This window comes from Gymnodraco acuticeps, unplaced genomic scaffold (assembly GCF_902827175.1).
Source record: "Gymnodraco acuticeps unplaced genomic scaffold, fGymAcu1.1, whole genome shotgun sequence".
Lineage (NCBI taxonomy): Eukaryota > Metazoa > Chordata > Actinopteri > Perciformes > Bathydraconidae > Gymnodraco > Gymnodraco acuticeps.
The window spans coordinates 799717-824944 of NW_022990441.1; the positions used below are offsets into that span (position 1 = coordinate 799717).

At 40.1% G+C, this 25228-nt stretch overlaps 1 protein-coding gene across 1 annotated transcript; it reads right to left on the minus strand.

Moving 5' to 3' along the window:
* Positions 1-1111: 1111 nt before the first annotated feature.
* On the minus strand, positions 1112-24959 carry cwf19l2 (CWF19 like cell cycle control factor 2). The gene is given in 20 exon segments (XM_034225427.1): positions 1112-2414; positions 2592-2693; positions 2831-2911; positions 3003-3158; positions 3316-3432; positions 4835-5047; positions 6983-7120; positions 7484-7612; positions 9752-9847; positions 10861-10963; positions 14035-14269; positions 14836-15544; positions 15546-15689; positions 16949-17067; positions 18471-18558; positions 19352-19471; positions 19723-19839; positions 21020-21142; positions 22878-22988; positions 24855-24959. Coding segments are annotated over 20 exon segments (3135 nt in total). The 5' UTR covers positions 24948-24959; the 3' UTR covers positions 1112-2273.
* Positions 24960-25228: the final 269 nt, after the last annotated feature.

Below are 25228 nucleotides of genomic sequence, written 5' to 3' on the forward strand. Positions count from 1 at the left end.
GAGAAGAGACACACATGTATACATTAACATGCACATAGGGCAAAGATGTTTCAAATAAATCCTTGAAAAAAGTGGAAGAAATAACATTTAAGCAAAACATTCCAGGAGCCGAAACACATTTTCCGAGAAAAGATTCTGAGAAGACGTGAAGTTGTGGAATGCAGAAAGATAAGAGGTTCATCCCGCTGACACACACGCACGTACACACGCACGTGCACACACACACACACACACATACGTATCTCTGGGGAAACAGGTTTTCCCCAGAGATACGCAGACACTCATCCAGACACACTCGAGCATAAAACTAAATTGTAAAATCAGAGGCACCCACACCTTTAGAATTTAAATGATACATAGCACTCTCTATGGCTTTTAGATATGTAGCTTTTATGTGTGTGTTTGTGTTAGAAATGTCTTTCAAATATGTTAAGCAGATCTAAATGAAAAAAGCGAACGGGAAAGAATCATAAAAGGAAATAAAATAGAAAACCTGATAAGAAGCAAGCAAATGAGGGAATAAATAAAAGCTACAGAAGATATGTGTGTGTGTGTGTGTGTGAGACACAGCGAGAGAAAAATGTCTGTCTTCGTCATAAATCTGCCCCCAGCCAGTGTAATTGGCCATAACCATAAATCACTCCACGCCACTCTGTTGCTATTACCCATGAACCTGGGCCTCTCTGTCTCTTGTGCAATATAAATAACCTGCTTTACCATCCCAAGGGATTCAACATGTACAAATCAGTTTAAAAAAAAATAGCATAAGCATAACATTTATGTTTTAGTGTTACAGTAAAGACTGCATTACAGATAAAGCTTAATTTAAAAATGACAATATGATATGACTTCTGCAAACACCTTTTGTTGGTGGATTTTTCTGTTCATATTCAAGCAGTGAACGCTGACTTAAGATGGAAGATGCCCTCTGATGTTCATATAAACAACATTAGTACACAGTCCATTGACTGCCCAGCAGAGACACTATCGTAGAAGCACAAAATACAAACATGAACCTGTACATTTGCATAATTGGTCCTATTTTAACTCTCAGAGATAGTCTGTTACGGCCTGGCTCATAGGCTGCAACAAAGATGGGAGACCAGACAAGTTAAGTGTAACAAAAGCATATTTATTTACAATACCACAAAAACCAAAGGTCTTCAAAGAAACCTAATAAATGTGGAAGTCAGTTATCAGTATTGATTGCGTGTATGGGTGTGTGAAAACGTGCAGAAACAAAGAACAGAAGAGTGAGAGGGCAGTATGGGTTGGTGTTGGCCTTTTATGTCGACGGCCCAGGTGTGGCTCATCAGGTTAATCACCTGAAACACAAACAAGAGCCCGCAAGCAGAACACAAAGGCATAGACCCCTAGTGGAGTGGAGGGGGTCGTAACTTAGTCATTCAGTTTTTGATAAGAGTGATTAATAAACAGGAATACACTCTCTCCTTTAAGTGTCACACTGGAGAGCATGCAAGACTGACAAAAACACTGGTTCTAAATCTTGATTCCCTGTGACCACATACACTAAGAGTAACTCCATCTTTTGTGATTCAAACAAATGATGCCCTTACAAGTTGACCCAATGCGCCCCATGGCGTCTTAGGTGGCACCGTAAAATGAGTCAGGTCTCTGAAGTGATGAGGTAATAAAGATGAGGTTGCATGCCGGGGCGTGGATGCTGATTGCTCGTGTATACACTTGAACATGTGGTTGTGCTGACACTGAAACCTCTTAGAAGCGACAGTGGCAAGGTGCAGGAGGCCATAGAGTAAGACATGAAATGCAGAGGCTCGAGAGCAGGAAAGAGCAGTACTGGCAAGAGAAGTGTACAAATAAAATGGTGAACAGACAAGGTTCCAAATCAGGTCTTGCTTCATAGATATTTCACAGTCCACCAGCCTAGCTGTATGTGCGGCTTAAAGGGAAAGAATATACCATAAAGTCACAATATTTGTTCGAAACTCAATAATACATAAATCCCCCAAGCTACACACGTATCACACAAAGGTCTTGGATAAATGAGGACATTAAACCACTTCTGGCATGTTTATTTAACATTAAAATAACCACAAATAACCTGATGGAGGTTGTATTTTCTTTTTTATTGAAGTAAAAATGTTATCAGATAATATCTCCTAAAAATAATTTTACATCAAATTCTAAATTGGTAGGTAACAGTTACTGCACCAAAGTGTGTGTGTGTGTGTGTGTGTGTGTGTGTGTGTGTGTGTTAGTGTGTGTGTGTTTAAATGGAAGTGTAGTGTTTACTACTCTGCAGTCTTGGTGCAGTCGTACGGTTTCCACCACCCTGCAAACTCCAGGACTTTTTTCCTCTGGTCATCAAAGTTCTCTCTTATCATTTTTCTCCAGCGTCGCGGCTCCAAGTCCATCATTCCTCCTACCACTTCCTGTGAGGGGATATAGGGATTTGGTCATATTGACAATAATAATGCAGAACCCTTAGTTCAGGACATTTGCTCAGCTTGTTTCTCTGAGAGAATATACAGGTAAAAACTAACAAGATCTAAAAAAAAAAACACATTATGGATAACGTTAGATATATTATATTTAATGCACACACTGACCTTGCCAAAGTAATGGGGGAACTTATGTTCATTTTCAATGACATGAGCAAATCCTCCCTGGAGTCCAAAGTCCACAGCAAAGTAGGGCAGACCTCGAGGAACCTAAGAGGAATTACACAATTAACAACAATTAACAACAATTAACAAAGAGGGTAAATCAACCAGGGGAAAAAAATACATTTGGACACACAGGATGAAAAAAAGAGAAAGAAAGACAGGCAAACAGGAAGTGGTCTTACAGCGTGGCGGATGTCTTTCGATGAGAGGTCGACGACCTTCTTGTTCATGGCCCATTCCTCATCGCACTCCATGATGGCTTTCTGAAGGCACACAGACATTTTTGGGTTACCAAACAACTCAGATCCACCCCTACTCTTCTCCGTATTCAGATTGATGAGAGAAACTACACACCTTGAAGTATATGGGTGCCATATCGCCCAGTTCTCGGGGAAGTGGGAGACACTCTAAGACCATGTGTTGTCTTTTGCGTGGGTCCATGTGTGTTTCCATGAACACACAGTCGAGCTCCTGGGACTCAAACATTCGCACCAAAGTACGCCGGAACAGCTGAGGAGAGCAAAGCAGCAGGGAAGTGAACTCAGTGAATTGTAATCATTCTTGTTTAAAATAAGAACATTTGAAAACGAAGTATTTGATTGTGATTATATAAAAGAAGTTGGACATTGAAACTTTAGCCCTTTGACGTAAAGCAGTGATGGCTGACCTGCATTTCTGACCAGACGTCTTCGTCCAATCCGGTGGCAGAGCAGTGATGCTGGAGGGGACAGATGTGACAGTGGCCCTCAGTCATAGACACTCCTGCAGGCACGCTCAGGTAGACCTGGACACAAGACGGAAAACACACACAAAATAAAAAATATATATTTCATGTGTACATTTTGTATTTGTCATTGTCTTAACTTACTTAACAGTCAATGTGGAGGTGCTATGATAGGTCCATTAATATGTTTGATGAATGACAGAATATGTATTGGCAACCTGTCTGTTTTTCTTATTATTTTACGATTTTAAACTTTATATATATATATATATTAGGGATGTAACGATATATCGAATATCGCGGTAAATGAATGTCTCTGTGCTGTTGTATTTGCTGTAAAGTGTCTCTACTGTAGGCTATTTTTATTATATGTACAGCACTTTGGCTCGACCAAAAATCGTTTAGAAATGTGCTATATAAATAAAACTTCATTTGATTTGATCTCAATAGCGATTTTTTTTTTTTAATAATTTTTTTTGTTTAAACCTTTATTTAACCAGATGGTCCCATTGAGATCATCGATCTATTTTTCAAGGGAGACCTGTCCAACATGGCAGCAAGTAGGTTACAACATGAACATAAAACAACAGATAACACAAAAGGACATCGTATTTACAGGGCTACATGTACACACCTAGAGACATTGACAAGTACCAACAGTATATTTATATCTCGCCCTGTCAATAAGCCTCACCTTCTTGGCAACAACTGTATTGTTTTTGAAGTGGTGGAGAGACAATGCACAGTTTTACCCACTGCTGTCACCCATGCCCAAAGCATATCTCTCTGTCCCAGCAACATCAGTACCAAGCAAGAGAGTTGTTTCCACAGCAGGGGATTTTGTAAACGCCCAAACATCCCAGCTTCTACCTAAATGTGGACATGCTCATATTCCTAAAAGGTAACCTTGATGATGCTGAGTGAGTGAGTTAGAGTTGAGTTACTTGAAAAACTAAAGTGAAACTTCATTTATTCTATTGCAGGGTCTGATTATTATATTGTTGACACTTTAAAATACTACTATCCTACTAAAATGCTGTACAAATGAGATGTATTATTTAATAAAGAAAAAAAAAATCAAGTAATATTTATTTTTCAATATCGCGATAAATATCGTACCGTGGACTTTTTATCGCGATATTATCGTAACGTGAGTTTTTAGTATCGTTACATCCCTAATATATATATGCATATATAGGGTTTTGGGTAAAGATGACACTTTACGGAAATGATAACATTTGTCAAAATCGTCATTTATGAGCAAATAGCCAAATGGTTAATTGATCAAATAATTAGATGATTATGTGGAAATTGAATATATTGCTGTTGCCGCCATTTTTCCAGGATAAAACAGCGTTAACTAGTGACTTGATTAATGATTTTCTTTACCAAAACTGTTGACTGACTAATCAGTTAAGAGCCTAATGACTTCAGTCCACAAACATCCTGCAGCATCCCTCACCTTGCTCCCTATCGCCACGACCAGGTGCTTCTGCAGCTCTCGGCTGCTGAAGCAGTGCCGGCATTTCTCCATGGAGGCATTCAGCCTCCGACTCTCCCCGATGGCTTTGCTCCTCATCCTCTCCTCCTCCCTTCCCTCGCCTTCCCGCTGCGCTGCACTCGACACAAACATGTCATCCAGAGTGTAGTTGTCACCGTCTGTCTTCCCCATCATCTGGAGAGGGGAGTGGACCGAGACGACGGAGGGGACGGAGAGGAGAAGGGGAGCAGAGAGGAAGATGCAGGGAAGAAGAGAGAAGAAGAGACGTAATGGTGAGAAGAGTTTAACAGGAGGGTGTCCATTCTTGAACAAATATGGCGTATTTTCTAAATAAACTAAATTGTAGAAGGAGCACACTTAAGTATGTGCTTTATTAAAGTAAATAATGGATATTTTTCAGAAAGAAAAGTCATAAAAAGCAAACCCGGAGAGGTAAGGACTGTCCTCAGAAACGGGCTGGTTTCTTTACCAATCGTATGTATGTGCTGACGTAATAGTGCCGTCTGCCTGCTATCATTTGTGTGTCTGTACATGTGTGTCTGTGTATGTGAGAGAGCCTGAGCTGCCCTGTGTGTAAGTTGGTGCCTGGTGTGTGTTGACAGTGTGAGGCAGGATGCCAAGCATCGACTCTGGTGTTTCTACGTCTGAGTCTTGTCACCATGGCGACCGGGCAACAGGTTTGAATCTGTGTGCATGTGAGAGAGCGAGAGGCAAGCATGGCAAGTGTGTGTGTGTGCATGACTCGCTGTGTAGGAGTGTGCGATTGAGAGTGAAAATGTGATTAGTTTAGTGACAATGTGGGAAGGAATGTGTGTGGGAGGGTATATGTGTGTGTGTGTGTGTGTGTGTGTGTGTGTGTGTGTGTGTGTGTGTGTGTGTGTGTGTGTGTGTGTGTGTGTGTGTGTGTGTGTGTGTGTGTGTGTGTGTGTGTGTGTGTGTGTGTGTGTGCGCAAAGGACTCCACCTAAGTGTGCCGGATCTCTCCGAGAGGACAGTTATATTTTCTTACACCCACATTCACACATCCTCTCACACACTTACCTGTAGATTAATTCAAAAAAAATGTTTTATCTACCTTTAGGTTCCACACTGATATTTTTTTCTTTACAAAACTATTAATAGATTGACACATTCTTGATGCAATTTCAATTATAAATGGTGAATTCAGCATGCAGCAGCAGATTGGAAGACATTGACATATGTCTGGCTCACTACTCATGTTTTATTAAGAGATAAACTTCATTAAATCTCCAGACAATGCTAGTCTCCTAACAGACGTTGTTTCTGACCAATGGATTTAACTGGTATTTATAGAAGCCCTGCCATGGTAACTGTAGATGTATTTTTAGTGTCACTCTTTGTAGGAGCAGAACGTGTGTGTGAGTATTTGTATACGCATGTGTAATGAATATATGAGCGAGGGCAAGTGATTGAGCAGTGTGTGTGCACTTGAATGAGGGCAGAAGTCGGAGAAAGGCCGACACAGCCTTTGTCTTTTTTTTTCATTGCCATAGCAACACCTTCAAACCCCTTTCTTTATACTTAATTTGCACATGCATGTACTGTACACATGCAATCTCTTTTCACTCGTGTTTTGAAGAGCAAGGGAGGACATGCAGGAATCACACTTCTTCTCACATTTATCCAACAGACATTTCCTTAAATACATGATGACCAATCTTGCTGGGGAAAAGTCATTAATTATTTCTGATTAATTCTATATTTAAAGTCAAAAATCGACTTCCTCTTTCCATTCTTTGTTGCATCTCCCACTTTCTATAAGTGAAACTTTATAAGTAAGATATACGTTTAAAAAAATATTGCAATCTGGCTTAGTTCATTTAGCTGAATAAAAGTTATTCATCATGTGCACACAGTGTTTGAATCCATGATTGAAGCTTAAAGTTGCAATGATGTGATAACACCAGCTCTTAGGTTTCCAGATTTAAAATAAAAAATGAGTGTTGCAAGTATAGACTGTATGGTTGCAAGGCTGGGAATTAAGTGAGCACATGGATGCCAGGTTGTTATTTCTATAGGTGAACAACTCAAAGTCAGGGGCATTTTATACATATATTTTTTTCACGAGTTGATTAGTATTGTTTCCTACCTTGGAAGCCATTCGAGAGTAGAGTGCGTTCTGGTCCTGCGCAGAGCTCATCTTCTCCCTCCTCACCATCTCCTTCAGACCCGTATTGTCATCGTCCTGGAAGTAGCGCACACGCTCTCCGTCAACATGGGTCTCAATCTGAAGAGAGAAGGGGGAAAAAGAGAGGAATGTGAAAACTGAGGTGAGTACAGGTGAGGTGGCGAACCACGGAAAATGGCTGCTGCATGTAAAAAAAGACACAATCCTAAAATCTTTGTAAATCAAATTCAGAAACAATCCATTAAATAAAGGGTACGTCAGTTAGAGACAGTTGGTGGAGAAGAGAGAGGTATAAGAAGAGGAAAACCTCATAATGTGTGTTGGACATTTTAAAGAAATGGAAAGAGACAGTGAAGGAGACCGGGCAGCAAATGTCCATGATGAATTCCTTTGTAGATAAATCTTGCTCTCCTATCATCTGTTTTTCTACTTTCTTTCCACCCATCATCCCTCTGTCTTTACCGCTTTCTTCTTCCGTCGTCCTCCGTGGGGCTCCTGGGGTCCAGAGGGGGCGTTGACGGGCCAGGCGCGCCCTGATTGGTCAGTTCTGAACAGCAGGAGTTCCTGGGCTTCACTGGAGCGACCGGTGACCTGAAAAGAAAAACACACAACCAGGTCATTTTTTACTTTTGTTTGTTTTTAAACTAAAAGGTTGAAATGTTTTTATGTATGCACCTTTTGACATTTGAACAGATGGTCGAGTCAAGATAAGGATAATTCTTCAGAACTAATGTTTAATGATGTAATAATGCAACGATGTCTGCAACCTATTCAAGGTCAGAAACGCTGCACTTGCTGATCAGATTTGAGCATGGATGACTGTATTAATAAGCACCGGGTTTAATCTCATCTTGCTTTGGGCTAATGTTTAATACAAATGAAATGTGGCTGACTCCAATTGACATGCAATATCTAAAACACCTGAAGAAGTGTGTTTCAATATGTCTTGTGACATTTAAAAATGACTAACTTGTCAGTCTCCCTTTGTATTTTAGAGAACCCAAATCATCAGTGTCATGCTGGAAGCATAAGCATAGCTGATGAAGGGAAGCAGGGAACATTCATCAATACTAATTTGGCAAGAGGAGAAAAGATGGGCTTTTAGGACAGAAAAAGTAGCTGCAGTTATAATAACAAGTGCTACATAAGAATAGAAATGCCTTACACATCAATTAACCTCGCTCATGTCAAAATAATGTCTTTAATTTTAAAAGGGCTAAATGAATCTGTCTTTATCTTTATCCATTTTCTTAATATAGTCATACTTTTTATGTTGAACTGGATTAAAGTTGTGAAAACAAAAATGTTCCTTCTGTTTAAAAAAGGTCAGTGGTATGATGTCATACAACCGCTGCTTCAGAGCCAGTTTAGCACTTTAGCAAAGATCCAAAAGTTTGCTTGTTATGAGGAACTGCAGTCTGAAGTGCATGAAGACCAAAGTTGGACCCGACAGGTAGAGGCGGACAGCCGAGAAACACAAAGAAGGCGGAGTAGCAGAGAGGATGGGAGGCAGTCACAAGAAATTGAAAGTGGACTGTCAGAAACAAAATGATAGAAGAACATATTTCTCTACGGGTCGACACAGTTCGGTCTTTCAAGGCTCGACGCAATGTTTAAAAATGACTCTAAACACTGAAGACAAGCCAACATTCTTCTTCTTCTTCTTCAGGTTGAAAGGATCTCTAAAGATTTCAAATCAACCATTCTCCGCCTTATTTGTGTGCCTCTCTGCTGATGGGTGTACCAAAACCTAAAAATGATGACATCTTATTTGGAATCTTAATGATAAATGCACCCTTGGTCTTTTGATTTGAACAGGACAGCCTTAGTAGGGATGAATCTGGCCGAACTTGCAGATGATAATATACAAGTTATATCAATAATTACAGCCTGCTTCCCATGTGTTTATAAAGTTGTCTGGAGTCTGTTCATGTTGGAAATAGACCGCCATTTGTTTCAGAGAGAGCATTAGCAACGCCGAATAGCGGAGATAAAGCAGTGCTGAGGTGTCAGGGCACTGCCATCGCTATCTGGTAATTGCCTCTAACACAGACAGGATGGCACATGTAATCTCTGCTACTCAATCTGTCTCTCTCTCTTTTTACTCTCACACACATAAACACTTGGGGCCACACTCTGAATGACCCCTGGTAAGAGAGTGTCGTCATCACGCTGTAAGACATTTGTTTCCCATTAGGGTCCGCTCAAAGGCCAAACAGGAGAAGCGACTATACAGGCAGCAAGACGCAAGAGCCGAAGAGACTTCAAACAAACAAATTCCTTTGAAAAGCGGTCAGACGTTAAAGCAGAAGGGTTCACTTTCATCTGGAGTCAAGTGTGTGTGTGAAGCACTTTTCCTCCGTGCACAGTGAGGGAGATGGATGCCCCTGCAACATGCTGAGAGTGTGTGCATCTGTGAAGTTTAGAGAACACATAGCCCTGAGTGTTTGGATTAGCATTTAGACTATGGGAAAAGAAAAAGACAAATCTGAAAGGGAAAGATTCAGAATGTTTGTGTGTGTGTGCATGCCAGGTCAACAGTTGTGCATGTGACTCTCTATCTATATATTCCTGTGTGTGCATGTGTTAACGTCTGTGCATGATTTCAGAGTAAGTGTAAATATATAGTTACATTAGAAAGTTTCTGCATCTGGGAATATAAAATCTGCAGTGCAAGTTAAATGTTTATTTAATCTGGGGGAGATTACTTCACGCGTTGCATTTACACACCTGTTTTGAAGTCGCCATTTCTTGTCTTCGAGCTTCGTGGCTTTCTTTAGCTTTATGTGCTGCGTCCAGCTGGGACTTCAGCTTCTCAACCATGGCCTGAAACAAACAAATATACATTTACACAAAGTCCCTCAGTAATTACAAATGGTTACTTAAAAAGTAAGGCCTATACAGATACATATAATGGATGTATATGCTGGAAGATATGGAAAATTGTATATCAGCAAGGCTGCTTTTAGGAATTGTAGTTTTAAATGTTTTTTTAATGCAGTTTTTCCAATGGTGAGATACATCAATTTGAGGCTGTAAAACGACATGAGACTGAGAGGAGAAAAACATTTGGTTAAAGCATCCAGAACCTCTTAAGCCATACCGTGATAGATAGATATCGACACATTTATGTACAAGACATAAAAGGGAAGTGCACGACTGTTAAAGCACTTAATACACACACACACACACATACACAGTGGTTTGGGAATATCGAATATTGCTTTGTCGTGTAGGGAGATACTGGATGTTACGTTGATAACACTTAGTTTTGTGTGTATGTGTATTTGTATGTGTGTGTGTGTGTGTGTGTGTGTGTGTGTGTGTGTGTGTGTGTGTGTGTGTGTGTGTGTGTGTGTGTGTGGTAACAGACAGCACTGTAACACTCTATAAGAGCTCCCTATAGCACAGTTAGGATTGACACGTGAAGGTTAAGTGCTCAGATCAATGCAGGCTATAGGTCCCTGATGAGCTGTTGAGGTTACGCTAATAAAAGACTCAAAGTAAATGGGCAGAGAAAAGATAAATCATACTTACATCACGATAAATAAAAGCTCAATGAACACAAATATACTAAAATGTGGAATTTATGTTCTGATTTAACGGAAGTAATTTATGTTTCCATTGAACAGGAGAAAAGGGCATTAAGGATAAGGACTCTCTTATCTATGGAGTTATTGTATCTCAGGGACACTTTCCCAACAGGAGGACATCAATCTTAGCTTATTCTAAAATATATTTTTCAAAAACTGGTTAGAATCCAGTTAGATTGATTGTTCTTATACTCATATTAAACCCAATACAGTGACAAACAGTAACAATAACAATTAAATACTCACCGTGTTGCCCATAATCTCAGCCTTCACCAGTTTGGCTCCCAGTTTGTTCATCTCCTCCTCTGACATCAGTGGAAGCTCCTCTTCCTCTTCCTCACTGTCACTCCTAGGTAAAACATGAGGAGGAGAGTTCAAAGGCGAGACTAAAACCAAGAGATATGGCACTTTAAAAAGTGAAGACTACAAAAGATTTTATCATTCCGAAAACACGACATAAACATACAACTTCAACAAGAAAACCTTTGAAAGTCAACTAAATAAATAATCACATCTGTCAAGTTAGGCTAAGATTCACAACCGCATTGTAACACTTCTTCATTTATTTGAGTATTTAATCACTTCATTACTCCACCCTCGTAATAGTCCTTAACACTCTAATGGGAAACGTATTTGTGAGGTTTTTAATTTAACCATTCAGTTGTTTTCTGGAGAGCTCTTAGACTGTTTATCTGTAATGATTCCTTTGAGTCTGTGTGCACCCCCAGCAGAGACCATTACCTCCCTGCCTGGCAGGATGTGAACTGCATCCTGGGAAGCATCGTTCTAGGCTATTACACTCCTCACAGCCTCATTTCATTCTGCTGCCACACTGCAGACTCATTTCATGCTGCAGGGGTTCTGGCTGCTGGTTTACCCAAACAACTTAACCTAATGAGGCAAAACACAGAACAACTAAAGATTTCAAAAGCAGTGATGCTCCCACTCTTTACCTCCAATGGGGCTGACTGCCACAACAGTGTGGTAAAACATGTATGATGCAATCATTTCATTAAAGGAGTTCCTGTGCCACTTGTCGATGTCAAAGTTCAGTTTTCTTATAAATATCCATGTACGATGCGGATAAAGCATAAAAACATGGATAATATTAACATGAAATTCAGAAGAACTCAAGAGAGAGATATGCAATTTTCAAAGCAGGAAATAACTCAATGGTTTAATGAACTATTTTACAGTTCTTTGATTATTTAGCAGTGAATAATGTGTGAGAAAGGAGATAACTGACGCTTTATAATGCCTGAAAAACGTTCATCAATTAACTGATGGTTGATGTCAATAAGTAAATAAAGACAGATACATTAATGAGACAATTATCCTGCAGGTGTAACTCTAGGTTAAAGCAATAGACACATTGTAGACTACAGACTGAGAACTATGTGAAGACTGTATGTGTGTCCAACTGTATGTTACTAAAGTGCTTTATACAAAGATAACTGTTAGTGGAGAAAACGTGTGGATAATATATGACTTCAGAGGCCTGGGGAATTTCTAACAAGACTAATGTTCAAAAGTAGATAAGAACTTCATCAGCTAAGGCAGGGAATAATTAAGAACATATGTGAAGACACACACATGCTTTATGGTAGGGATTACAGTGAGAACGTATCTGGGGAGCTTGACCACATTACGAATTAAACCCGCCACTGAACATCTACACAAGCTGCTGAAAGGACACAGTGATTAAATATGCATCCTTTTCCCTACACAAGGAATGAGGAGTGTATAAAATAAAGCTCCTATTGCAACATATGTGCTAAAGCCTGAGAGTAAACCAAGCGTTTTTTGAGATATAAAGATACTCCCATTATTTGATTATTATGTAGTAGTACCAATTCATTTTTTTTGGTTAACATAAACATATATATTGGTTTCAATGCTTAAAAGTCCATTGCCAAGTGTTCTATGTGTATGTAATATCAATGCTACTACTTTCATAATGGTGTCATCCTGTTTCATGTGAGAGGGGAATGGAAAACTTCTATTACAGTGACTGATTCATTTCAAATGTAAACCCAAACATTTACAGATTTAATAAATAAGAAACGTTTTGTACAGGCACAATGTAATTACTGTAAGAAAATAAAACAGGGATCTTTAAGGCAAAATTATAAAAAAAAGAGAAAGTGAAAATTCATAACTGGTAACCTACGACCGGCTTTGGAGCGATGAAACAACATTAATCGGCAGATTCAGTCAAAAGGGAATGAAGACGAAGTTGTTGCAAGTCCAATCTTTTAAAGACTGTGCTGCTCAACGAAAAGAGGATTTTGCAAGGTTGTTTCAGTCCTTCTAAGAAACATGCAGAGTGCCAAAATCATGGACATGTTCAGTCAGGCGAAAATAGGACAATGATTGGATTACAACGACCTCCATACTGTCAGTGTAAAACCATGGAAGGAGTTCTGGCCAAACACTTGCCCATCACTGTGGAGCTACGATAGGTCCACTGTAATTCACATATAAAAAGCTATAGAAGTAGAGATAGCCGACTCTCCTTAAAACAGTTTCTGACTGCTTTAGCATCCAAAAGGATATGGGAGATCTTTATTTGTGGATTTCAGCTTAGTTTTATCTCAATGGAGAAACAGATTCTCCTGAAACGTCTCATTGATCTCAACATCAACAGGGTTGGTTCTCTGGATCAGAGAGTTTCTTCTCTTCCGCCCACAGGCGGTCTGTGTCGGGGGGGAGCATGTCAGACGCTGTGAGCAGAGGCGGCCCACAGGGCTGTGTTCACCTCCCACTGCTATTCAATCTTCAACAGCAAATGTATGATCAACATTTTAGCTTGCTTAAATATGCTGATGACATGGCTTTGCTGGCAAAACAAGATCTGAAAACACTTGGTGAAATGTATTTATGGTTTTAGAAAACTATAAATATCTTGGGACAGTGTTGGACTCCTAGAGTATATTTTCAGGAACTGCTCACAGACGATTTATTTTAGTTTGAAGTGACTTCTGTGTTGATCAGCAGTCTTAAGAACAAGTGTATTAAACTATAGTTGTTGCACCTTCCTGCCTTCCTTTACCTGATCCGTAGGTCCAAGAATAAATTTTCTAGGATTGTGTTAATGGCAAGCAAATTATTTGGCATACCCTAAAAGCCCTGGATGCAACGTTATTCATTTTACTCAATGAAGAGAGAGATCAGTGTCCTGGCAGATTCTATTCTCTTGAAGCTCTGACGCCCCTGGAGGCACTATATGGTCTCGGATAACTAAACATTTCGTTTTTCATCCCAAGACATCAATATTCACAAAGTGACTGACATAGATGATTTAAGACATAGATGTTGAAATTAACCCTTTTACATGTAATAAGAGCTGCTTGTCTGTAATACGGTAAGGTTGTTCATCATTAAGCATGTCTACAGAGTAATACAATAAAAGCTTCAAACCTTGACGCAGAAGCTTTGTTGCCAGTGGGACCGTCTTGAGGAGCTGTCACAGTTTTCCCAGGATCCCTCTCTCTCTCCTGCTGTGGTTTCTCAAAGCTGGCAGATTCCCTGGCAGGATGGCTGCTCTTCTTTGAGGTCTGCATGCTGGCATTACGGGGACCAGAGTCTTCATCATCAGAGCTGGGCTTCAGGAATCCTGAGGACGGCCGCGCTGGAGCACGGCGACGATCTGGAACTGCACAGGAAACTTGGCATGTTAGTTTAAAACTTATTTTAAACCTGGGCTCATTTTTCCATTTCTTTGTGACGGGGACAAGACTTTTTTTTAAATTGTCAAATATTGGGCAAGAATGGCTAAATGGGTTCCAATATGATCGCATAGGCATTCCTCACGGTCAATACATGCCACTAAAATAGCTTTCTTTGCCGATGTCTTACATTATGAAAAGAAAGCCTACAGAGAAATAAAACATTTACTACCCGTTGCATCTGTTTATGTGTCATGTGACTGCAGTAAGTAAATGGTGGTAACGTGAGTGAGAGTTGGAGAGAAGAGTCACTTAAACACAAGAACATGGGAAAACAGGGTCCAGGTTAAAAGATACCCAAGTTACCATTTCATTCGTGATAGAACTTGATTTATTATGTGACTTATGTTGTTGCTCTTTTTTCAAAAATGGGTTAGGGTTAGCATGATTTGAACCTGTGACTGTACAGTGTAGCCACCCCAATAACACCTGTGCTCATTTCAGCTAAATGTGACTCAGACATTGTTTAGAAAAGGCCTTGATATCAACCCACCGTCAGCACTGTCATCATCTTCTGAGGGTTTGAGGAAGCGACCTTTGAGTGACCCGAGAGAGGAAGAAGGTTGACTCAGGTTTTGGCCAGATGATGATGATGATGATGAAGAAACACTGCTACTGTCTCTTTCTCTATTTCTTTCACTGTCCCTATCTCTATCCTGATGTCTGTCTCTGTCTCCGTCAGTATCTCTTTCTCTTCCTCCATCCCTATCCCTATCTCTATCCTGATGTCTGTCTCTGTCTCCGTCAGTATCTCTTTCTCTTCCTCCATCCCTATCCCTATCTCTATCCTGATGTCTGTCTCTGTCTCCGTCAGTATCTCTTTCTCTTCCTCCATCCCTATCCCTATCTCTATCCTGATGTCTGTCTCTGTCTCCGTCAGTATCTCTTTCTCTTCCTCCATCCCTATCCCAATCTCTATCCTGATTTCTGTCTCCGTCTCTTTCATTATCTCTTTCTCTTCTTCCATCCCTACCCTTTTCCCTTTCTCTTCCTCTATCTCTCTCGCTGTCTCTATCCCTCTCTGTATCCCTCTCTCTGTCTCTGGACCTGTCTCCGTCTCGACTTCGGTCTTCCTCTCTGCCGCGATATCCCCCCCTCTCCCTTTCCTCTCGTCTCCCAGCATTGTTTCTCTCTCCATCGGTTGGTGATGAATCTCTTTCCCTTTCGTTACTTCTCCAGCGTTCTCTCTCTTTCCCCCTCTCCATCTTTTCTTCTCCATCTCTCTCTGGACTCGTTTCCTCCTCTCCTCCACCCGCCTCTCGCTCCTCTGTTTCCATCTCCTCCACTGCAGTGTCCGTACACAGCTATCTCAGCATCGGCAAGCTTTTGCTGAAACTCTTCCATTGACTGTAAAGGACAGATAAAAGACATATTAAAATACTAGGTGTTGCAGTTCAGAGCTTAACAAATGCCCATCCGAGCCACGTTGTTCAATGCCAAGTAGAGAATATTACAAAGCTAATAATATATCTAACTGACAGCAGCAGACCGTGGACTTAAAATAGACTTGTTTAATCATTCTCAGTAGGTTACCATGACATATAATAACACATTTATTTTCTTCCCTCAGGTCAACGTAATGCAATGTAGTGAGGAGTCTACTAAGTTACTGTAAGCCAAACAAACAGCTGCTTTATGGGTATGCTGGCTTCCTTACACGCAAACAAAAACCACACGTTTAAATTCACATACTATACTATTGGTAAGTTGTTAATATTTACATCTGATACACATAAATCAAACAAAAAAGGGGATTAGTGTCAGGTATTCTACTCAAATCTACTCAGTTTTTCATTTGTTATTTCCACAAGAACTGCCAGAATTAACATTATGTCGATTCAAAACAGCACCTTCAAGACAACCAAGTGCTTCACAAATACCAATAAAGCATCTGCATGGGTAGAAACATCTTGATGAGGGAGGCTGTGGCTCAGTGAGTAGTGTGCTGGACTTCGAATCAGGGGATAGCAAGTTCGAGTCCCACTGCATTCAGTATGTTGTTGTGTCCCTGGGCAAGACACTTCACCTCAAATTGCTCCTGTGGGGATTGTCCACAGTACTGAATGTGTGTAAGTCGCTTTGGATAAAAGCGTCTAACAAATGACATGCAATGTAATGTTAATTATAAAAGTTTAAAGAACCATTTTATGACAGACTATAAGATGTCTCTGCCTTGCTGGGAAAAACTCAATGAGGTGCACTGCTGTGGCTGGCTTAGCTCTGACAAAAGAAAAATAAATTGTACACACACACACACGAACACGCGCATGCAGTGTTCTGACTGTGACAGTTTCTATGCTGTCAAATGGAGAAAAAATGCTGACACAGCTAAATGTAATTTAACAAAGGACAGTGTGTGCCCCATTAAGTCAGACAGCAAAGAGATTAATAATGAAACAAGGCATCTACAAACACGTTCCATGTTTCTAATTTTTTAAGAACATTTAGTCACGTCTTTTTTGTCATTGATATTGCATGTTGAGATCATCACAGTAAGTGTTTAATGACGTTACTGGCACCTCATCTTAGTCATGGAAACAAAGGTCACTGACAAGCATATTTACTCATAGTTTCTGATTGCAAAGTGAATATTGATCAGCTCTTACTCCGTATCTCTCGGCCACAATTTCATTGAGGCTGCGCTGCTGCCTCTCTGCCTGCTCCTTCATCCTTTGGAAGCTCTTCCTCAGCCAGCCCAGACCGGCATCATTCACCACTGTGTTTCCTGGGAACGAGACGAGAGAACTGTCACAAACATGAACAAACTAAATACACAACTTGAGGCAATTAACTTATTCTGAGCCTCCAACAAGTCAGTTATAGTTTCAAACAATAGAAACATTGAAATCAAATGAACAAAGTGGTATGTTTAAACCTTTTAATTCAAAAGTTAGAATAACATATGTTAGTGTTGCTTGTTGTGAGAAGCTGGAAAATAATATAGAGAAGAAGAATCCCTAAAGAATGTCATTGTGTGCTGATGAATAAGAACCAGAAATGAGTAAGTGAGGAAAAAGGAAGGTCAGGAGAAAGGAGGGTTTAAAAAAGAAAAGAAAAGAAAAATGGATTATTTGAATCCATGGAAAGAAATGTCCTACAACACTCTGTATACCTTCCCAGAGATAAAACGTGACAAATGTTTTGCCCATAGCCTCAGCTCAAGGTCAGAGCTGAGTATTGGCTTTAGAGAGTTACCAAAGCTTAATCATCTGCACTTCCTACGATAAACTGTTAAAGAAATCAACAAACAACCAATCAAGCTTTATAATCGAGATAGTCAAGATACTATACGCAAATAAAACCTTTTCCATCTGCCAGGAGGACAGGATAGCAGTAACAACTTGTGATAAATGGGCTTCTGCCTCTCTGTCATTAAACAGAAACGTGGCTTTTGAATAGTTTGGCTCTTGTTTCACAACTTCAAGCTGCACATTGTCCCTTTTTTAAAACTAATCCAACCACATGTCACCTGATCATTAACTAGCAAATGTTTGTTAAAAGCAAAACAAAGTGTAACCAATGTTAAAAACACACAAATACCTACAAACATAAACAAACACATGTCTGTAGCTCCTACAACATACCTGTGTGTGTGTGTGTGTGTGTGTGTGTGTGTGTGTGTGTGTGTGTGTGTGTGTGTGTGTGTGTGTGTGTGTGTGTGTGTGTGTCTGCCTCACTTTGCCCCCAAATTCTTGACTCAGACTACTTGCCATATCTGTTGTCTCACTCATCTCTGAAAAGCAAATGTTTTGTTCTTGTATAATTGTATTCAAGTTATCTCTGAATAAAAAAAAACGAATGTTCCTTTCTCCTGCACTCTCCAGCTTCTATCTATGCACTTGTCAAGTGGCTCAGTTATTTAAGCAGCGTTGTTTAAGCTGGTGTATCGGTAGCAGGGGAAAGGACAGTCAACGGGAGAAAATTAGGGATGAGGAAAAAATCAGGTAAGGAGAATAGTGTATGAAAGTGTTACGGCCAATGCCTCATCTCCTCAGCTAACCCTGGGAGGAGGACTTCAGAATCGACTGTTTTTCACTATAACGGATAAGTGAAGTAACTCTGGTCTGAGACCCTTATAACTCAATGAGGCAAGCACAACAATACTATATTTTAGTGTAGTAGTTTTACCTTTCTTTGTTGCAGCCTTCTCCGCGGGGGGCAGACCAGTTCCTCCATCTTTCCAGAACGGGTTTAGCTCCAATTTGTGCAAACCAGCCTAAAGGGGAAACACAAAAACACCTGAATAATTTCACAGACTTTCAAAAAAAAATTCAGACAACAATTAAACACACACACCAGAGGTCGCGTTAACCGAATATTTTCCATCTATGACGGATTTTTTTTAACAATGACGGACAAATCTGAAAGCAGTCCGTCATTTTGAAAGATTAGAACAAACTCGGAACAGCGCCAAAGTTTCCGCGCAGCGAGGCTCCGGTGTTATGCCGTGTTATGCATGCCCTCCAAAAGGAAATCATACCGTTTCCAAACCTAACTGTGCCGCACAAATCATTGAAATGTCTGTGAGTTTTGGCTTTACGCTGTGCACGCGAGGTGCAGCAGCCATGCATAACACGGCGCATGTGAACTGCCCTCCCCCGTTGACAGTTCACGAGCATGCTTCCCCCCCCCCCCCAGAGTTGTGTAAAGGCCGACGGGTAATTCTGGATTTTGACGGAAGTTTTACGATCCTGTCCGTCAAAATGACGGGCAGCGAAAAAGTCTCGCGCAACCTCTGACAAACACACACACACACTTTCTGCCCATGAGGGGACACCCGTTGTTACCTTGGTAACTGCACAGTTGGTAAAAGGAGGAAAGTGACTGCCACTGTGTTTTCATGTCATGCATACACGAACATCGCCCTTTATCTCGCTCTCACAGAGACATTCAGGTCAAGTTGAGCACGGATACATGTGAATCATTTGACAGAGGACACCGTATGAGTCAGAGGAACCATATGGTTGTCTACTCTAAACGGACGAGAAACATTCAGAAATAAAACACACCTGTTCGATGGCCTGAGCCTTCGCCTTCTCCTCTTCTTTCAGTCGATCTTTCTCAGCCCTCTTCTCTGTTGTGGACGTGGTTTTCATTGCCAGGAAGTCAAACGTCATCCATTCGTCTCTCTACAACACAGACAGTCCGATAAAAAAAATATTTATATAACATGAGTGGATGATACCAACATACAATACATATGTTTTGTAATAAAGCAGAAGAAGGGAACAAGGCATGTACTGTATAGATGTAAAAACCTCTAGATACGGTTTTCCCTTCAGACAATTATACACACATCTGTGTGGAAAGGGACTTTATTATAGTGTTGATTTCACCATGTGTTGTATTAAGAGACAAAACCTCTTCAATGAAATGTTACCTCGACGCTCTGTGCTGTGCTGACGCTGCTCTCTGAGGGTTTGGACTCATCAGGAAGTTTCCAGGCTTTAGTAGCTCGTGTCTGCGCCGGAGCCTCCACCCACTCCCCCTCTGAGTCCTGAGACATGAGAGAGAAACAGAGAGGGGAAAGTGATGATGAAGAAGGAAAACAACACCAGGGATTATCCTATCAAAACAAAAGCGTGGAATATTAATAAATGAAGTACAAGTCCCAAAGCTCAATTGTTTTAAACCGCCATGTCTGTATAAGAAAGACTTTGCTTTATCACAGCTTTGTAAGGTGTTTACATGTAATGAATTGCACACTGGAGGAAAATGGATATAGAATGGGGCGTAATATCATGCATGGCAATATATGATCGATACATGGACGCCTAGTATTGATCTTTCATTATAAAAACTAATGGAAATGCAAACACAAATTGCTTTTTCAGTCAACTAGTTTTTTTTCTGATGAGGTCATGGTCAAGGTCAGGGATTGTAACTGTTTCAATTGCAGATAAAAAAAAGAGGTTATAAATCAATTACTAATTAATCTTGTTATAAAAACATTTCCCCTGTGTTATATTCCAACTAACTTGCAATGAATCACGGTATGACACTGATCTTTGCTCATGGGAACATAATAATTTCACCTGTAAAACCTAGATTTCTTTTTTTAAAGTGGACCTATCATGCTATATTTGAAACATATATTGTAGGGCCATACCTATATAAAACATGTCTGTGAAGTTTTTTTTTCAAAATACCAAACAGATCATGCATTTTAGCCATGCCTCATTTCGCTCTATTTGCTCTTTTCCAGCCCTGTTTTTGCAAGGGCTGATTCTGTGAGAAGTCTTCTTTGCTGCTTTTGTGGCAGACTACAGCGCCACTTACAGGCCTGGCATATGTACTACAGCGTCTCCAGCGCTTTCGAGCGGTCTCTCATCCCCCTGATAGGTGGAGAGTTGCCGGAGCTCCTTCTTTCTGATGTCAGAGAAATTCAAATCTGTATCAGCTCCGTTGCAGCCCCGTTTTTAGAGATTTGGGTACGGAGGAAAAGAGAGAGGGTTGGGTTTTCTGACACACCGGGGACACATATTCATGTATAAAAGACGTACAAAAGTTTTGCATGATAGGTCCCCTTTAATGTTTTTTTCTTTAAACCTGTACTTAAAATGATGTTCCTACTTTAAAATACTGCAAATGTACTTTTCACTCTGAAATTAATAAATAAATACAGCATAAAACAATTTAAAATTAATCCAACATTTGAAAATAAATGAATAACTTACATCTGAGCTGTCTTTAGAGCCATCGTCTGCTCCTGCTGTCTTCTTCTCCTTCTTGTCCTTCTTTTTCTCCTTTTTCTTTTTAGATTTCTTCTCTTTCTTCTTTTTGCTTTTTACAGATCCCTCCTGTAATATCAATACATGATGTCGTTATTTGTCCTTGTTTTTCTTTATTATCAAGATGCAATCTATTCCTAGAGCCAGCTCTCAATCACGTAAGGCAGGGGTGCCCACACTTTTTTGGCTGGTGAGCTACTTTTGAAATGACCAGCTCACCGAGGTCTACCAACCAAAAATAAAATCCCAAATTGCAAGGGTTGCTGAATAACACATTTTATTTATTCATGGGATAACTACAATAGGGCTGCAACAAACGACTAATTTGATAATCGATTAATCTATCGATTAATTAAACGATTAATCAACTATTCGGACTATTACTGTATGCCTTGCACAATTTCTCAAACCCTCTTGTTTAGCCATCAACTTTTAGATTTAGCTTGAGGTTGTTTTAGGCATGTGGAAACTAACAATGAAGACAATAAAGATGAATACTTGATTCAAAAATACATATATTATTAAATTAACTAAACAAATTGTTTACAAAATTGACATTGCTTTTTATTTAAATTAAATAAATAATATTTCACATCAAAAGAAACAACAGTGTTTTAACAAATCGTATTAAATAATGTGATGACAGAACTGTAAACAGAATAGCTGAAACTTTAACAAAATAAATAACTCAGTTTCCTCTAATCATTAACCCATGTTTGTATAATTGAGTTAACTCCGTGTGCTGCTGCTAGCATACATAACACCTGACGTGGAAACGTTACTCGTGGATGGGGCTACAGAGCTGCTAGAAAGACAGTCGAACCCGGTGCATTCCTCCGTCTGAATGTGGAGCACTTTTGATAAATGTTTAGACACATTGCTCGTGTTACCACCCTCACATGCTAAACACTTATTGCACTTTTGGTAACGAGCATTGTCCACCTCAAGACGGGTAACATTTAGCCACACCTTGGAGCGCTTCTCTCCGCCATCCCCGCCGTGTGTTGCTGCATGTAGCAGCTGCGTGTGTGTAAACTGCCCCGCCCCCTCGCACACAGACGGGGAAGAGAGATCTCGTCTCGATTGGAAAGATCAAAAATACACCGACCATAGACGCATTTGTTTGTCTTTTTGCATGTTAGAAACGAGTTGGCGACACTAAGACTGCGAGATAATGTTTGTGTAGCAATAAAACATGACCTTTCTCACACTCGCTACTCGGAGGGAAGTCGCTGTCATATGCCTTGTGAACACTCCGATAATGCCTCTCCACGTTACCTTTCTTTGGCAGAGCGACGCTTGCTTTACAAATAAGGCAAATAACCTTTGAATGTGACATCACAAAAAAATATTCTTCCTCCCATTCTGGGTGGAAGTGGTTTGTCTTTAGCTTCTTGTTCGGTCCCGCACTCATTTTGTTGTTTGTCTCTTGTTTGTCTCTTTAATTTAATTTGAGTTTTCCCGGCACTTGACTGATTTTGTATCGCCGAACTGCATTGTGGGAGTGTCGCCACGCGTTGCTCGCTTCAAAAGTATGCCAAATCATATGCCAGTACAAGCTCCAGCCAATCAAACCGCGTGCTTGTGTGTCCGGGGCGGGATATTCATGTGATTGGTTGTTGGTCGAGTTTCAGACACGCCCACCTGCACGCTTCAACGCACGCCGCCGTGTGGACGCTGCGTAAGAGGGTTCATAAATGTTGGATTCAATGACATAACGGCAACATAGTGATGAATGTTTGAGGAACAGTACACTTGTGACTTTACAAAGAGTTAACAATCTAACAATCTCTTTGTATCTTACTTCCTCCATCTCCTGCAGCCTCTGGTTGATCTCAGGAAGCATCCAGGTGTCCTCCCCTCTCTGCCGTTTGAGCTCCTTCCTTCTTTCTGCCTTGTCATACTGCTCCTTGGCCTGAATACAACAATTGTAAATAAGAGGGATTATTCAAAAGAAAAACTATTTCAAAGTTAGTGCACACCCAAATTACTTTTTTCATATTTAGTCTCCTTTTTTGTGAAGGAAATATCAAGGTTAATGATGAATAAAGTCAGTAGAGGAATACATGTTTGGCATTACTTAAGGAATGACACAGTCTTCACATTATACTCACAACATGGTAGGGCTGACAAGAGTTATGATTTGCAAATATTGGAACCTCTAACAACTTTCAAGCAGCACAAATATATCTTGGCACTGCCACTGATGAGTTTGAAGTCATAATGAGCCTATTCCTCTTCAAATACAGTGAACAACAAACCAGACCCGGCTCCACTCTTTGCTTTGGCCAGTGCAAACACAGGTGAGCGAGGCAGATAATGTGATTTACAACATTTAGTGTTCATCTACGGGAAGCATCATTTGTCAGCATCCTCTGCTCTGTGTATCATACAAACACAGGCTGTGGATAAGCACTCGTATCTCTGCGCTCAAATTAGCAAACACTACAATCTGACATCTATGATTTATGCATCAACCGGAAACTGTGGCCGTTTCTCAATCGCGAGTACACATGCTGCAGAGCAACTATTTCAAGTATACTACGTCATAGAGTGGCGCAGAATGCTGGGCATTTAACTTGCATTTAAACAGTCCTTCGGCGACACTCGATGACGTAGTATACTTGAAATAGTTGCTCTGCAGCAGTTTTACTTGCGATTGAGAAACGGCCTGTATGTCCACTTTTCTCCTTTTAGACAAATATATTTAATTATTGTTTGTAAGGAAGCAGGATCAAAGATAGCAAATCCAGCATATTCCATGCTACTCTTTTTAAGAAACCAAGACCCCAAGTGGATAAATAAGAATATCAGAGAGTTAATAGAACATTCTTTATTAAGGAGCAAGTCACTTTCCCTGAATTTCTACACTTTGTCCAATTCCTCCATTTGAGTGGACCATTTGACGGCCATGTCTTGCCCCCATTCTGTATGTGTGATGTCTTTATTCTTTGATTTGGGTTTGTTGGGGGGGGGGGAATATTTCCTGACAATGACTGATATGTTTGAGTTCAAGAAATCTATCACAACACAGAATCAAGAATGTATAGTTATTTATTTAGAGATTCTAGTAAAAGTCACACATTAGTGCCTTATTATTGCTAACTTGAGGTGTTGATACATACTGCCTGACCATGACTGACATATTTTAATTACATGATTATATATACAATAAAGAAGCAAAATGTAAACAGTTTCAAGACATGCAAAGTTCTAGTCTCTTATGTGAACCATTAAATCCACAATTCTAAATATATGACATGCTCTACAAACAGATTCCCTTCAGTGCACATCCACAGGAAGCATCATGTCATGTGTCTGCATCATCTGCTTTGTGTACCATGTAAACACAGCTGCACACAATCCAGATAACACGAAATTAGATTCCTGTGTACATACGTGTTTACAACTGATTTGTACGTTAAAGTGGGGAGTGTATATCTGTGACCATGACATAAAAACCTGCACAAAACAAAGCCGCTGCTCTCCTATCTTCAACAGCAGTGTTAGTCCTGTAATTTGATGCCGTTTGACAGTATTGGGCTGTCCAGACACAGGTAATCATAAGGTTAATGTGAAGGAACACATAATGAGAGATGGAGAGAAACGCAACGATAGCAATCTATGTCACTTTTTAGCCGTGGAGCTCATTCATACCTAACGTTAACTAGCTGTTAGCCAACTTAGCTTGTTAGCTTTCAAAAAGGACTTAACGGTTAACAAGCAAAGCTAACCACACATTACTTATATGGTTGCTTACTACAAATTAAACAGTTGTTACCTTGTCTATCACTTCTTGCCGTGCCTCTCGTTTACTATGCTTCCTTTCCTCTATGTTGCCCTTACTCTCAAAACTGACTACATGCGCCGCCATGACACTCTCCGAATGTTTTCACGAGTGTCGTAAAGCGCTGCCGTTTACGTCAACAGTTGAATTGTGGTACTTGTAGTACAATACTGCACCGTGTTTTAGACATTGATTTTAAAGCTGTTCTCAAGCCTTTACTAAGTCCTTTAAAAAAACATATGTAATATATTTGACTGTACCTTCCCTCCCATTAATAAAAATGGATGTGTCAATCTAAAAAATTAATACAAATAGGGGACTTCTTCTTTTGGTAGGATATCCATAATTGTTTTGTGCACATCGATATC